Source organism: Eurypyga helias, unplaced genomic scaffold, assembly GCF_000690775.1.
Source record: "Eurypyga helias isolate BGI_N326 unplaced genomic scaffold, ASM69077v1 scaffold5665, whole genome shotgun sequence".
Lineage (NCBI taxonomy): Eukaryota > Metazoa > Chordata > Aves > Eurypygiformes > Eurypygidae > Eurypyga > Eurypyga helias.
The window spans coordinates 13,138-27,274 of record NW_010251944.1 but is presented as its reverse complement, the minus strand read 5'-3'; the positions used below and the strand labels follow the sequence as shown (position 1 = coordinate 27,274).

Here is a 14,137-nt window from a genome sequence, read left to right as displayed (position 1 = left end):
AAATATTTGGAAGTTTTGTCTTTTATTTCTAAAGGGCTAAGATTATACTACAGATTAATTGGCTATTTTTCTTCCCCCTACCCCATATGAGACAGTACAATCCACTGCAAAATCCAACAGGCAGTCTAGCATTTTTCCCAAGGCACATAATTTGCCATTTTACTAAACAATATATTCACCTTTATACTGAATGTTTAGCGATGTTCTGTAAGCATTTGCCCTCTAAATCTGTAATTTTTAAAGAGAAATCAGGTATAGAACATTTTTGCTCTTTTACCAGGCTACTTCAGATATACCTGTTACTCCACGCAGGATGAATAAAGACAAAATCTTTAAGGAGGAAAGAGGGGAAAAACAGACAGACATGGTAAGATTTTTGGTACACAATTTTAATTTTATAAAAAAGAAGTCAGATAACTTGGATTTAGACAACCTTTTGAAGTGTCACAGAAATATAATAACGTCCAATCACAAAACCAGAAGTTCAAACCGATTCATCTGTTTTCATGGTTAATTTAAGAGATGTGTGCTGGCTTCAGGCAGGAAGAGCTCCTCTCCCACACAGAGCTGGCCAGCCCACAGCAGCCTCATTCCATGGCACATCAGGCTGAGTGCTCAGGCCGGGAGTGCACATGAGCAGTTTTGGAAAGTGTAAAATTGCCCCGGGGCCGAGGATCGTTAAGGGTTTGGGCTGGCTGATAGCTGGGTCGTTAGCTCCTTTTGGGAGCTCTTGGCACAGTTGTTTGTGGAGAAGCAGGTTCTTTTGTTTGTTGGTTGGGGGGTTGGGGTTTTTTTCCCCCCACCCCGCGCTGGGCTGGGAGGGGTGTGTGAGAGTTTCTCCTCAATCTCAGAATTGTTTTCAGCTTTTGGGATCTGACTGTGTGTGGGTCAGCACGTGGTGAGCTACTGTATCATATATTCTATTTTCTGTTTTAATTACTTAGTAGTAGTAGTATTGTTACTATCACTATCATTTTCATTTATATTATTAAATAGTTCTTATCTCAACTTTTAGAAGCTTTCCTTGGTTCTTCTTTCCTCTGACCTTTCTCCACTAGGGGGGTGGATGGGAGGAGGGGAGCTGGGGTAGGAGGTAAGTGAGCAACCGAATGGTACTTAATTGTCAGGTAAGGCTAAGCCCCAGCAGATGACTATTGGAAAGACGATCTTGTCATAAATGTGATGTTATTGAGAAAAAAAAAAATTAACCTGAGAGTATCCACTGAAATAATAAGACATCCAAATAATAGCTCTGCTGTGTCAGTTAAGTCAGTCTGTCAAATGTTGTCTTCGGATACTAGCTTGTATCTTATAGTGGTTTTGATCTTCTTATTCTTGGCGGTGCTTCACCTCCTAATTTGGCTGCTCCATTGACAAAGTTAGCTGCAACTGTAAGTTAAAGTACAGTAAACAATCAGTTATGAGAAACTGCAAACAGTAATTTGCTATTTACCTACTCAAAATCACTTCAGGCTTTAGAACTCCACGGTGTCTCCTATCAGACATTTTTTCAGCTAGGTGTAGCTAGGTATTAGTCTGTCCCCTTACTGTCATCCTTTTCTGGATCTTTTTGGCAATAGTCGAGACTTTTCAGATGTGGTGATCAACATGTTGTGCAATTTTTGGGATGTAGATACACACGTGGAGTTATGCAATGGACAGTACATTCTAGCTGAGGGGTTTTTTTTTGGTTGGTTGTTTTTTGGGCGTTTTTTACTGCAAAAAGGAATTGACCTGATGTTTGCAGGAAAAAAACACCCCACCAAACTCAACATTGACTTAAAAATCTTCCATGAGACAAATGCTAGTTTGAAGTTCATTGTTAGGTTTGTATAAACTACGTTTCCTCTTCCCTCCCTCCATAATATGCATTACTTTAAGTAGCTTAGAAATAACCAATGTTGTGAGCACCATTATTGGTCTAGAGTCTTCCAATTGGTTTCAGCTAATGCTGACTCAGCTAGTAATACCTGAATGCAAAGAGCATCAACCCCTCTTCTAGACACTAGTACTTAAAGATCAATTTCAGAACAAAAGACAGCTTGTAGTAGAATTCCCAAGAAACTGCATTATTCAACGCTCTACCCAAATCTCAGAAGTGATTCCCAATCCTTCATACATAACCCTCCCCAGTACACGCTAACAAGAATATGAAATTTCACTCTACCAAACCTTCCTAATTCCCATTTCACTCATTTAATGGATATAACATCGGAATTTGAAAATTATACAGCATCATTTCATTAAAAGCCTTCCTCTGTTAGCTGTCCTTTGCCAGTTACTACGATGTTCCTTTGGAGGTGTTCTTCAATGGGTTTGATGTTCTTTACATGATGTGTGTTTAACTTTAATGGTCTGAAACAATGTGTGTTTAATTTTAATGTTCTGAAACAGTGCATAGAAGCAGAATTTATTAAATTCAGGAGGGACTCTGTATGGTACCTTTATTCCTGATGTTAAATAAATAATTTAAAAAATAGTAGCATTGTAACAGACTGATTTAAAAACAGAAAGAAAACCCTAGAAACATTAAGCCCAGTTTCATGAAATATTCCTTGCATTTAGATTAACACAGAATTCAGTCAATCCTGAAGATCACAGCTCATACAGACAGCATTCTGTGTGCTGTCCTGTTAGCAATATGGAATTAGAGAAGAACACATCCTAACGTCTGAAGAAGCTATAATACTATCTGTATTCTCTGCATGTCAAGAAACACGTTTTTGCTGTTTTACAGGAATGAAAGATTTATGATGATACATCTGGTATAAAAACATTTGGCCTAGAAACAACTTTAAAAAAAGTATGACAACACTGACCTTTGTTTTGTTCCTTTTGTTCGTTTATTCTTTGTGTTGTTTATTTTTTTCCTTGGAATCTGGTTCTTGACATGCTCTCTCCATTTCTTTAGCTGAAACTTTATGAACTTCCACATCATCCAGGCCTGTGTTAGACAAACAGCACCCAGGCAGCCAATCCTAGTAAGATTTAAGATTGTGGAGAAAGTTAGATGAACATTTCAGTTAACCATTAATAGATTGCAAATCTGTACCTATTTTTTTTTCTCCAAAAGTCTGTTATCAAAACAACTAAAATCTTCTACCATGAGAAACCAGATCTATCAGAAGGCTTTACCCAAGACAAGGTGTTACACAAGAAGTGAGTGGAAATTGTATGTAAATATATTGCTAGAAGCAATCATGTTTATCGAGGAGTTATGACCATAGTTTCAACAGCTGATAGAAAATTGTGTTACTCATGCTCCCTCTGCCAAGCAATCCATGACTGAGAATGATGTAGATCCAAAATCCCTCCCACACCCTTCATTACAGACATGAAGTTGAAAGGGTCAATGTTAGTGATGAGCTTATGCTAGAAGAGTAATAAACATTTTAAAATTAACAAGCAAGAATAAAATAGATACAAAAAATATTTTAAGAAGACACCAAACATATAGTAAGTTAAAAAATTATGGGTATTAATATCACCAAAAGATACTATGTCTGGTAGAGACATAGGAAGGAGAAAAAAAGGTTTACAGGTTTAAAGAGATGATTTTCCCAGGCTTCTTGAATAATTATCAACAATTAAAAAAAAAAAAGGGGGGGGTGTCCCTATTTCCAATAAACTCTGTTTTACTACTTCTGTGAAAAGAACAATATTTCCCTTCCTTTAAACACTCAAGATGAAAACTTCACTCGGGGAAATTCTTCCCAACACATTATCATCCTGGACTGTTTTATTAAAAGGTATTTTGAAATGCCGCCTCATACACGCATGAATGTCTACTAGCCTTGTTATACCTCACAGGAAGTACATTGAAGTTTCCGTCTGCTATGGAAAACTCTGGATTCTCTACTCTTGCCAGACCAAATCCAAATGTGAGAACAGATAAAGTTAGGGTCAAAAGACGCACCATTACGAAAAGTAACGCCCAGATGGTAAATCTGAAAACAAAATAATGAAATTAATGTGCTTTCTCCTTTCAGTGCATTTCTTCTCAATAAAGTCAAAAGTACAGAGAACTTTTCATTAAAATTCTCTCAGCAATGATATAGAAATGTCTAAGGAAAGGATCAATAATTACAGAAAAACTTGGTCATCTGCAAGCATTCAGTCCTGCCTCATTACACAACCTTTTCACTGGAAAGCACAATGAAATAAAAAGATGCACCTCAAGCTGGCATTCATGCTGTAAGCCATTTACAAGTAATGGTGATGCTCTAAAGCCAGGATGCTGACATTAAACAGTTAGAAGCAGGACAAGAAGAGATGGTGACAGGATAGCTAGTAAGTAACAAATGACAATTATTTCGCTTTATAGCTAACCAAGTTATGCCATCCTGCAGATTTTCAGCATCTAGAATGTTTTGCAATAGGAGCTGGAAAAAAAAAAATCCCCAAAACAACACCTGAGGAACAGTTTTATTAAGCTGACAATAATTAATTTAGAAAATTGGTATTATTACTGCCATTACATAGAGATTTCTATGGGAAAGAGACTTCACATCGTGTGACTGATGAACAGATTTAAAAAGAGCTACAACCAGTATGAAAAAAAATGTAGCTTTCTAAAATTTCTATTACAAACCCCTAGTTGTTAAGTGATTTCAAACTTAAAAGAAAACGTATTTCAATTCTCTCACAGTATACCCAAGACTGCTTAAAAAGCAACTCTCTTCACACCCTCCCCCAAAAAAAGATTTTGAGAAAAGCTACAATGTCTGATGTAGAACTATAAGAAGAAACAGTAAGTTTTGAGTTAGGAGATATACCTAGTATTTGACATTGTGTTGTTTCTACAGTTTACATTAGAAGTGCTACATGTTGTAACAGAAATTGCACCCCAAATACTTCTCCAATTGATCAGCTATGAAAATCAATTTCCAGTTACTTAAACTGTGTAATATTACACATGGTATAACTGCTTTCCAGCCAAAAAAAGACATAGTTGCTTATCTGACTGTTAGAGTCTTCAAAAGACAGGAAAATATGTTCTCCTAATCAGCATATTTAGTCTTCATGCTTTTGGATGGCATATAATGAAAAGCAGATAAGCTCACAGTTCCAACACCCTCACAGTTAAATATAACATACAAGTGAAAGATAAGCTAACTTTCTCCCACTTTCCCTATTTGCATCAGTAAACCTGTGGTTTTTTGCAAAGAATGTTCAGCATACCTATTTAAAATGTTAGCTTTAAGGAGCATCACAAATGAATCTTATGAAAAGACCAGAAAGAGCAGCAGTATTACACTGCCTCAAGGGAGGCTGCATATATGTAAGGGATTGCAGGAAAGCAAGCAAGGAGTTCATGATAACCTCTTTCACCAGGGCAGTCACTCCAAAAAGGAAGAAAGAATAAGAGACAAGAACACATAAATGGGACAAGGCTGTTTTAACTGGAACCTCCAAAAGCCTTCACATTCAAATGATGAAATGTATCCAAACCTTCCTAGCATGCCTAATGGTTAAATAGCTCAGTTCCTGATCTTCTTCCAATCTCAATTCCATTATTTTTATACCCATTAGTATAAAACCAGTTGAGAATCTTACTCCAGAGATGTGTCATTGAAGATACCATACCAACTATGTGTTTTGAGACATTACCTTCTCTGTTGCAGAGATACTTCCCCTTCTCACCCTACAAAAAGGGGAGAGACCTGCAAGAACTTCCTGGGAATACTGCTTTTATTACTTCTTCAGTTAAATATTTTTAAAAACAAGCATCCCTTTACACAAACATTTATGAACATTTAAGCAAACTAGCAACTCACAGAGTCGGAAGTCAATACATAAATACTTGATACGGGACTTGAGCAAAAGCTTCAGCAAAACCTTACGATAACGATCATGAAGTGATACATGTGTTTCCTTGACTATGTAATGAGAATGACTTGCTTGTGATTTCTAGGCAAGTCATAGTGGACATTGAACAAGTGATGTTTACTACCTGAGTAGTTTCACATACATGCAAATTAATTTATATGCAATTAGTAAGCAAAGTTCTGAATTTTAATTAATATAGGCAAGATTTACCCTTTTTGATTGTTTTCATCACTGAGGTAGACAAGACGTGAGGCATGAAAAATGAGTTCCACTAAATAGTGAGGTACCATCAGAATTAGCCCCAACCGATGCAAGCTATAAAACAGAAGAGTTAGAAATTTTAATGAATTGTGAAGAAAATAGATCTATCTATTCAAAATGGACATACACATACTTACTTTAAGATATAGGCACCAGAGATATGAGCAATGTAAAGGCAAATATAACACAGCTGCCTTGGAATATCTTCCTAAAATTAGAGAAATTATAATAAATGCTGTTACAGTTTAACCACATTGTCCAAAGAAAAATCATATCATGTGTTAGGTTTGATTAAGGTTTGATTATTTGTCACACTGCTGTAAAGATTTCTGGAAACACTACCTGAATCATAAACTACAGACCACCTGGACTAAATTAGATAGGAAATGCAAAGCAATTAAAATATATAAATTGTATGTAAATAACTGAATATACAAATACGCAGATATTTATATAGTTAAGCAAAATATTAATATGAATAATTGGAAATAATAGAAATTTAATTAACTGTACTGACAACTTCTCTCCATACCTTTTGGATCTTTTGGAAGTATAGCTCCAGCACTGCGTGAAACCAATACGCTATCTGGCAAACATAGAAGAATTTTACCTGAAAACTAGACAATAATTCAGTTTAAGAAAACAAGATGAGGAGTTTAACATGAGATCCAAGATTTTATTTCATTATCTTAAATTAATTTATAAACTATAACTAGTCACATGATTCCTAAATCACAGGAACTGCAAATACAAAACAACTCTGTGGTGATAGTTTTTTGAATTAGCATCCATAATCTTCTCTTAGCAAGTTCTGAATCACCTTTTGAAACACTAGGAAAGAAAAACACATCAAAAAAACCTAACACACATTAACAGTTTATCCTGTGAGCAGTTGAACTCTCTTCCTAAAAAAAAATGCGTTATTATCTTCCTTCCCTCCATCACAATTGCCAGAGAAAAAACAGGGGAAGGAGCCCAGACAACAAAATTAATTATAAGGGGGGGTGGGGGTGGGAAATCAAGCTATAAATCCCCTTTAATTTGAAAATTCAGTCTCAACAAACATGTTTCTTTAGTGTGAAACAGTTCAGCAGTCCCATTGTATTTCCCATCTTGCAAACACCTTCATTTTAACTCAACTGCCATGGTTAATTTAAAGAAAGGTAGGAACACATCAAATACTTCATGGATAGATGTTCAATCATCAAAACCTACCTCTAGATAAAACAGGTCACAGTTTCCAAACAGAATAAAGTATTTTCATGTAGTTGTCATTCTTATGAAGTACCAACGTCACTACATTATTAGTGGTTCCCTAAAATTTGGAGTGATTCAGTGATTAGAAGTACAGGATTTCTTCTGATTGTAATAGAACACTTACAGCATACGAGAATGGGGATAATCTCTCCAAAGTGATGTTGGAATCATCATAAATTCTTCCTAAAGAAAAAGGCCATTGGATTTAAGCCCCTTCTTAATATTTTAAGTCTATTTTTGAAATAAAACCAGCAAATAGAGTGACTTACTGTATTCAAAATACTTGCTCCCCATACAAATGAAAACAAGTAGAAAAACACTAGCTGTCCCGATTCATTGAATTTGCTGTGCTTTGGTTTTGACAAATGCAGACATCTATTAATTTTCTAGAAACAAAAGCAGATCAATAAATGTAATTTTAAAACAAGAAAGCTATTTGGGAGTTAGTGTTCATGCCTCAATTTTTTCTTCCCAAAACTCTCATTCCTCCACCAAAACATGTCTCCCACCATTTCAGACCTTGATTAGCACTTTGTATGGCAATTGGCTTTACTAAGACTTGCCACTATGGTAAAAATCACATGGAAGATATTCAGATAACGTATTCATACATTTTCCACCCCCCCCAATCAGAGTTATATTATTAAATTTTCATGTCTCTGCACACTTAAAAACCATTTGAGCTTCTGTCGCTCAGATGACTTATTTGTGAAGACATTTTAAGACCATTCAATAAGAGATGGTCTTCACAATGACTTGACCAAATTCATTTCACTTTGCAACTGAGTTGGTGTGAAAGAGCACACAATGAATTTTGAGCTCCCTTTTTGAGGCAAAGCTCATCTGACAAACAGAAATCTACCATGCAGTAATTTTCATTTTTGATCTTCCCAATAGGTGTTACGAATCTAATGCAGCAAACCTCAGTCACAGGTATTTTCAGTAGGGCATGAACATTTAATGTCTGTTTTTACAGAAAAACAGAAGTTATATTGATTGAAAGAAAGATTCGGTAGTTTATACCATTCATAAACTGAGGAAATATTCCTATAAAAATACCATAGGATCATTTTGGTTCAAAAAGACCCTTAAGATCGAGGTCAACCGTTAACCTAACACTACCAAGCCCATCACTGAACCAAGGTCTATCTGCATTTTTGTCGAAGAACAAAAGGATCAATCATAACAGGGCTTCTAAATGTTAAACCAACCCTTGTACCAGGGTTTACACTTACCCTGCAGAAAAACCTCTTAGTAACAGGTGGTTAAAAATAACGTGTTTATAAAAATACATTATAGCCCAGTAATAAACTTACATCTAATATGTACTCCTGGATTACAGCATGCAGATTAATAGCCACAAGCATGTAGAAGACGACTGTGGCAATGTCTTTTGGACCATAGTCATAAAAATGAAATTGCTCACTGTTGTCATCTAAAAAAAAAAAAAAAAGTGTACTTTCACATTTTTATGAAGGAATACTCTGTGCAAGTGAGAAAGGGCAGTGGTGACCAGTGTTCTTGAAAGCTATTAAGTAGTATCCTGTAACAATTTAACATAAATCTTACATTTTTGTAAGTTACTTTTTATACCTGATTAGGTAACTTGAAGCTACAGCTCAGTGTATAATGCTCTCAATAATGTGTTACAGGCTTATAACTATATTGTTGCATTGAAGAAAAAAAAAGAAACATTTCTTTCACCTAGGCCATGAAAAAAAGAAAGAGGAAAAAAAAGGACCAAACACAGCAACACCCTATCCTCTATACTTTGGCAGAGACCAAATGAGATTCCATCTTAAGAAGCATGACTGTGTAGGAAAACAAACATATAGTGAGGATAGTATCCCTAGCAGTTCAACATATTGGTCAGTAACAAATTCCCCAGAATCAGTAATATGTACATATAAATTGAAAAAAAAAAAAAATTCATTCACACTCTTACAAAAATACTTCAAATGTTTGAATTTACTGTATTTCAGTCTGGGAGAACTTAACAAATGACCTTTAATTAAAAAGGTCTGTATCAGGAACAATAGATCTAAGGAAGTCTTATTTTGCAGGGATGTCTCTCCTGTGTCCCACAAACACCCATTACAACCGTCTCACTTTTTAATGCATCTGAGATTGCAATGGAGAAGAAAGACCTTGTACTACAACTAATCAAGAGCCATGCTCATCCTGAATTACAGGCTCGCATGTCTAACATTTACAGTCTCCTGCTTTCACCTAAGAGAGGGCATTAATTTGGATCTCTCTTAGCTATACAGCTGCCACTTTTCATAAACATCAAGGAATTCTGCTATCTCTAAGTATTCTACCCTTCGTCAAACTCTGTTCGTGTTGTCCAGATGCAAAACAGCAGAAATACAGATAAGCAACTTCCTTCCTAAGCACTAGAATGTTTCAGTGAATATAGTATTAGTAAATCCAAAACCAGACAGGCAAATATGAGAGTTCTACTTTATTATAAAAGTGAAGTGAAGCCTTAGGGGGGGAAAAAAAAAGAGTAATCTTTAATAGTTGAGGTCTTGCATTACAAGAAAAAAATAGATTTGATTGAGTCTCACCAGTAGTATAGGTGACGTTGTACTGCACAGCAACGAACATGATGGCATATTTGTCTGGGCCCTGAAATTCAAAAAGAAACAAGGAAAAACTATCAGATTTTTCAAACAAGCTAGACTATAAACACCCAAAACTAGAAGATTATGCCATCAACGAATGTTGTCCCCCACATGATTTAAATCGAAGAAGTCCCAAAAGGGTTATTTGTCTCCCACAAATGTGGAGGCTCACCTTGCCGCAAATCCTTTAACATTTGCTGTGGAGGTTCAGGACTTGAATTATGTCCTTTAAAGACATAAGGATCAAATTACTCATCGTTCTACTAAATAACATTTTTAAAGTGTTTAGAAGTCTCAGTGGCCTTCATTTATTTCAAAAGTTACAAGCCTCTCTAAATTAAGTCCAGTGGAAAGTTTCACCGAACTTTGCAAGATATTAAAAACAAGATGCTCTGCCAAGTGTCCATATAAATATTCTAAACATCATAGCAGAAATAGAAGATTCATCAATTTCTTGTATGAGAAATCAAGCATTTTCTAACAACTACCGTACAACCCAAGTAACCAACAATATACTTTCATGTAACTTTCTCTCCAGTGGTGAAACTACATTTTTTTAATTAAAAAAACCCAACCCCCACAAGAAACAGCCACCACACCAAACGATTTCAGGACATTTCCTGAAAATAAGCTTTTTTAATGCTTTTTGGGAGAAGTGGGTGGTAAGAAACTTTGCTAGACCCTAGCAAGTTAGTTTTTCTGTTCATCCATGAAGCACAGAACGTAATACTACGAGCGTTTCACACTGCTGGAAGTATGAGAGCCCCATTAGGCGGTATTCTGAGGCAAGACAGCCCCAGATACCAAGATGATGTAAATTCTAGGAAGAAAGAATTTGTTTGAAACTCTGAGATGATACTAGATGCCTAAAAAGAGGTATAAATACTAAAAGAAAGGTTTCTATAGAATATAAGTCCCACTCTGTTGTCAAGAAAAGGAGTAGGATTGGGCAGATAGAAGACTATAAATACTCTTGGAGAAGGAAGAAGAAAGAAAATAACAGTTAAAACACTAAAATTGAACTGCCACTTTTCTGTATATTATAATCAGAGTGAATCTCCCTACACACATCTATAGACCTCGTAATAATCAGCAAAGTTAAGGCACAGGAAAGTAAAATTATGGTGGATAAACCACCTTATGTGTAAGAATTATCCTTAAAGAATTCTTGTAACTGAATATATGACATTCTACTGCTCATTTGTAATTTTAACATACTTACTGGGTTTTGGATAAGGGCAATTGAATGCCACTTAGAAATTAAACCAGTGTGTTTACTATAATACTACGTAAGCTCAAACAAATGTTTCAACATGTAAACTGTGAGAAGTTTCGTTTACATATTGTTTAGCTTATTAGTGTATAACCTATGGTACCATGGCAATCTGTCATTGACAGATGCATCCGAAATCTCAGAAAACATAAAATGCTGTGAAAGCACTGATGAAAAAAGTTGCCCTTCAGTGTTTCAAGCTTCAAATCTAAAACTAATTTCACTTTAATACAGAGAGAAAAACAAGACCAAACAGAAAATAGACATAGCAGCTACGTGTAGGCAAGTTCAGTAACACTTACTAAGCACTCAATATAGAACCACAACTTACCAGAAAAACACCTGTAGTTTTGATTGTCTGGCAGACTAGATTACACATTATAAAGATGGTATAAGACTTAAACAGTGAACAACAGAAATACGGATTTCATTCAAAAAACTCCAGTGTGCTTTTCTGCAGTGAATGAGGCAGAGGTGCAATACAGAGGTCTAGCCTGCTCCACAGCACCACTGCTCCTCTGCATAATAAGTGAAAGGCTTCTCAATCAAAATTGTAATTTTTGTATCAAAACGGAGATGCAAATGTTTAAATTATGCAATAATTACCATGGTATGTATTCAAACAAGCACAATAAAAGCATATCCCAAGCTACACTAGTCTCTAACCTGCATCTGAACTTTTAGAATTACGCTGACTAGAAATTAGGTAATTTGCTAGTTATCCTTGGGTGTAACAGATATTAACTAACTCTTTTTCCTCTAAAAGAAACCGCCTTCACCAAAATAATAACGCTTACCCCAGGGGAGCTGCACAGTCCCATCCAATACCTATAGAGTTACACATCCCATGGCATATACAAAGCCTGCGTTAAGACAAATGGAATTCAGAGATGGAACTGCAGAAAACGTACTTGTTTTTAACAGCAAAAAGTCACAGAGCAGTATCTTTTTAAAAGTACTATATATAGAGTTACATTAAAAGTTCCACTTGGGATCCAAACTGGGTTTACTTTATCCCAGGTGCAGATATTTACTTGCTAAAGCCTGAGTGTCAAGCTCCTAGCTAATTTTTTTAATCCCAAGATTGAGTTTTGCATTTAATATATTAACTTTTATGACATACTCCTCCAGAGATGACACAACTTATCATACCTCAACACTGCATTCGTTCACCATTGAGGACCATCTGACCATCACAACTGCTTTCTCCATCTTATTTCTGTCCAGTATCCTTAATGTTTTCAGTCTAAATGCACTTTATCTCAGAATTTAATAGTACTTTCAATTTAAAATGATCCAATTTTTGATCTTATCAAATTGATAGGAAATTTTCAAATATTTCAGGAAAGTATTTAAGCAGGAATATCCAGAATTTAAACTCTATTTACCAAGCTTTGTCCCATACTCACACCAACATAAAACATCCATGCAGTAACACACACAACACAAGGGTTTTGTCCCAAAAGTGGGAAAAAGATGCCCAAGAGAGATGCCTAATCCATCACCCCAGGAACTAATAAGCAGCTTGCACATAGATAACTTTCAAAGAGAAAGGACAAGAGGAATTCAGAAGTTAGTCTGGAACTGCTTAATCCCACATGTTTCTTGAGGTTATCCATGGCTAGGGATCCGAGCCAATGACAACAATGGACTGAGCCGTGGTGCAAAAGGGTGACTATCAGTTTTTAAACTGCCAGCGGGTCACGCAAGGCCCAACCTTAGTGATCCTGTGCATGCCCGAAACAACACAGACTGCCTGAAACCCCCTTCATAGCAGCATTCCCAGCTGCTTTACCACGTGGACTTGTGAGCAGAGGGTGGAAAAAGTAAACAGACCCAAAGAGACATAAACTGACTGTGCTTTAAGAGGACTTGAGGGGGGCGTTGTGCCCCAGGAGACTGTCACGGAGTAAAAGGCAGCTTGTGGGAGGGTGGTGGAACGAACCATACGCAGAGATGAAGGAAAACCGGACAAGAGAAGAGCAGCAACCCGAGAGAAGAGGATGAGAAGGGGTTGCACAGTGAGAGCGGGAGCTGACAACCCAGCAGATAAGGCACTGGGCAGTATGTGAGCCGAGCCAGGGCAGGAAGAACCCTGCCGTGAGGAGGGTGCGCGGGCAGAGCGTCACGGAGCTAGGCCGCGGGGTACAGATATGTAACGTTGCACAGAGGGAAGAGGCAGATGGAACCGGAGAGGGTGGGGCAGAGCTGCTTGGTAGTGAAGTTGAATGGCACAGGAGGGATGTTCCAGAGCAGGAAGCCAAGGACGACCGCAGCTGCCCCACAGCAGGACGAGGTGCAGCCCAGCAACCACCAGCCCCCTCAGCCCGCTCAGTACCTTAATCACGACCCCCATCAGGAGGCTCATCACCAGGGAGTAGGCGGTATCCGCATGGTTCTGAATGACGAACTCGTGGCTCAGCACCGCCGGGCTCCTGACCTTCCTGCGGAACCGCATAGCGGTGACAGCCTGCAGGCCTGAGCGGCCCCACCGAGGGGACTGACAGCTCTCCCCGCTCCTCAGCCGCTTTCAACCTCACGCAGGGTAAATGCTACCGGCGCAAAAGACCCACCCCTCTTGAGTTTCATCCAATCAAACTTAAGAGAACTTGTGATTAGCAGTCCTAGCAACTAATCATTAGGCGTCCTGGGAGAGCAATTCCTAAGGAGGTGGTGCTTCGACAGCACTCGAGCACTCGCGGCGGGAGACGGGGTGCGATATGAGCGACACGGACCTCTACCAATCCCGTATGCGGGTGGGTGGGGCTTGCTCCAAAGGCCGCCGCGGCCCTCAGTGGGCGGGGCTTGGTTCCCGCCAGGGCGGGCTGGGGGCGGGGGAGGTTCCTGCCGGCCGGGGCTCAGCGGAGCGGGTGCCTTGGGCCGGCTCGGC

At 37.8% G+C, this 14,137-nt stretch overlaps 1 protein-coding gene across 1 annotated transcript; it reads right to left on the bottom strand.

Annotated features, from left to right (window-relative positions):
• Window positions 1-1,309: 1,309 nt before the first annotated feature.
• LOC104510043 (translocating chain-associated membrane protein 1-like 1) lies at window positions 1,310-13,705 on the bottom strand. The gene is made up of 12 exons (XM_010152174.1): window positions 13,586-13,705; window positions 9,918-9,978; window positions 8,664-8,782; window positions 7,617-7,733; window positions 7,472-7,530; window positions 6,623-6,707; window positions 6,228-6,298; window positions 6,040-6,144; window positions 3,804-3,947; window positions 2,820-2,978; window positions 2,443-2,450; window positions 1,310-1,383 (listed from the first exon to the last, which is right to left on the bottom strand). Exons 1-12 carry the CDS (start codon window positions 13,703-13,705, stop codon window positions 1,310-1,312), a joined length of 1,122 nt encoding a protein of 373 aa, XP_010150476.1.
• Between the last annotated feature and the right edge of the window lie 432 nt (window positions 13,706-14,137).

Coding starts and splice junctions, on each gene's coding strand:
- LOC104510043 (XM_010152174.1), bottom strand. CDS start 13,705: ATGCGGTTCCGCAGGAAGGTCAGGAGCCCGGCGGTGCTGAGCCACGAG. Junction 6,708..7,471: donor TATCCCCATTCTCGTATGCT/GTAAGTGTTCTA, acceptor ATTATTGTCTAG/TTTTCAGGTAAAATTCTTCT. Junction 6,299..6,622: donor ACTTCCAAAAGATCCAAAAG/GTATGGAGAGAA, acceptor CTCTAATTTTAG/GAAGATATTCCAAGGCAGCT.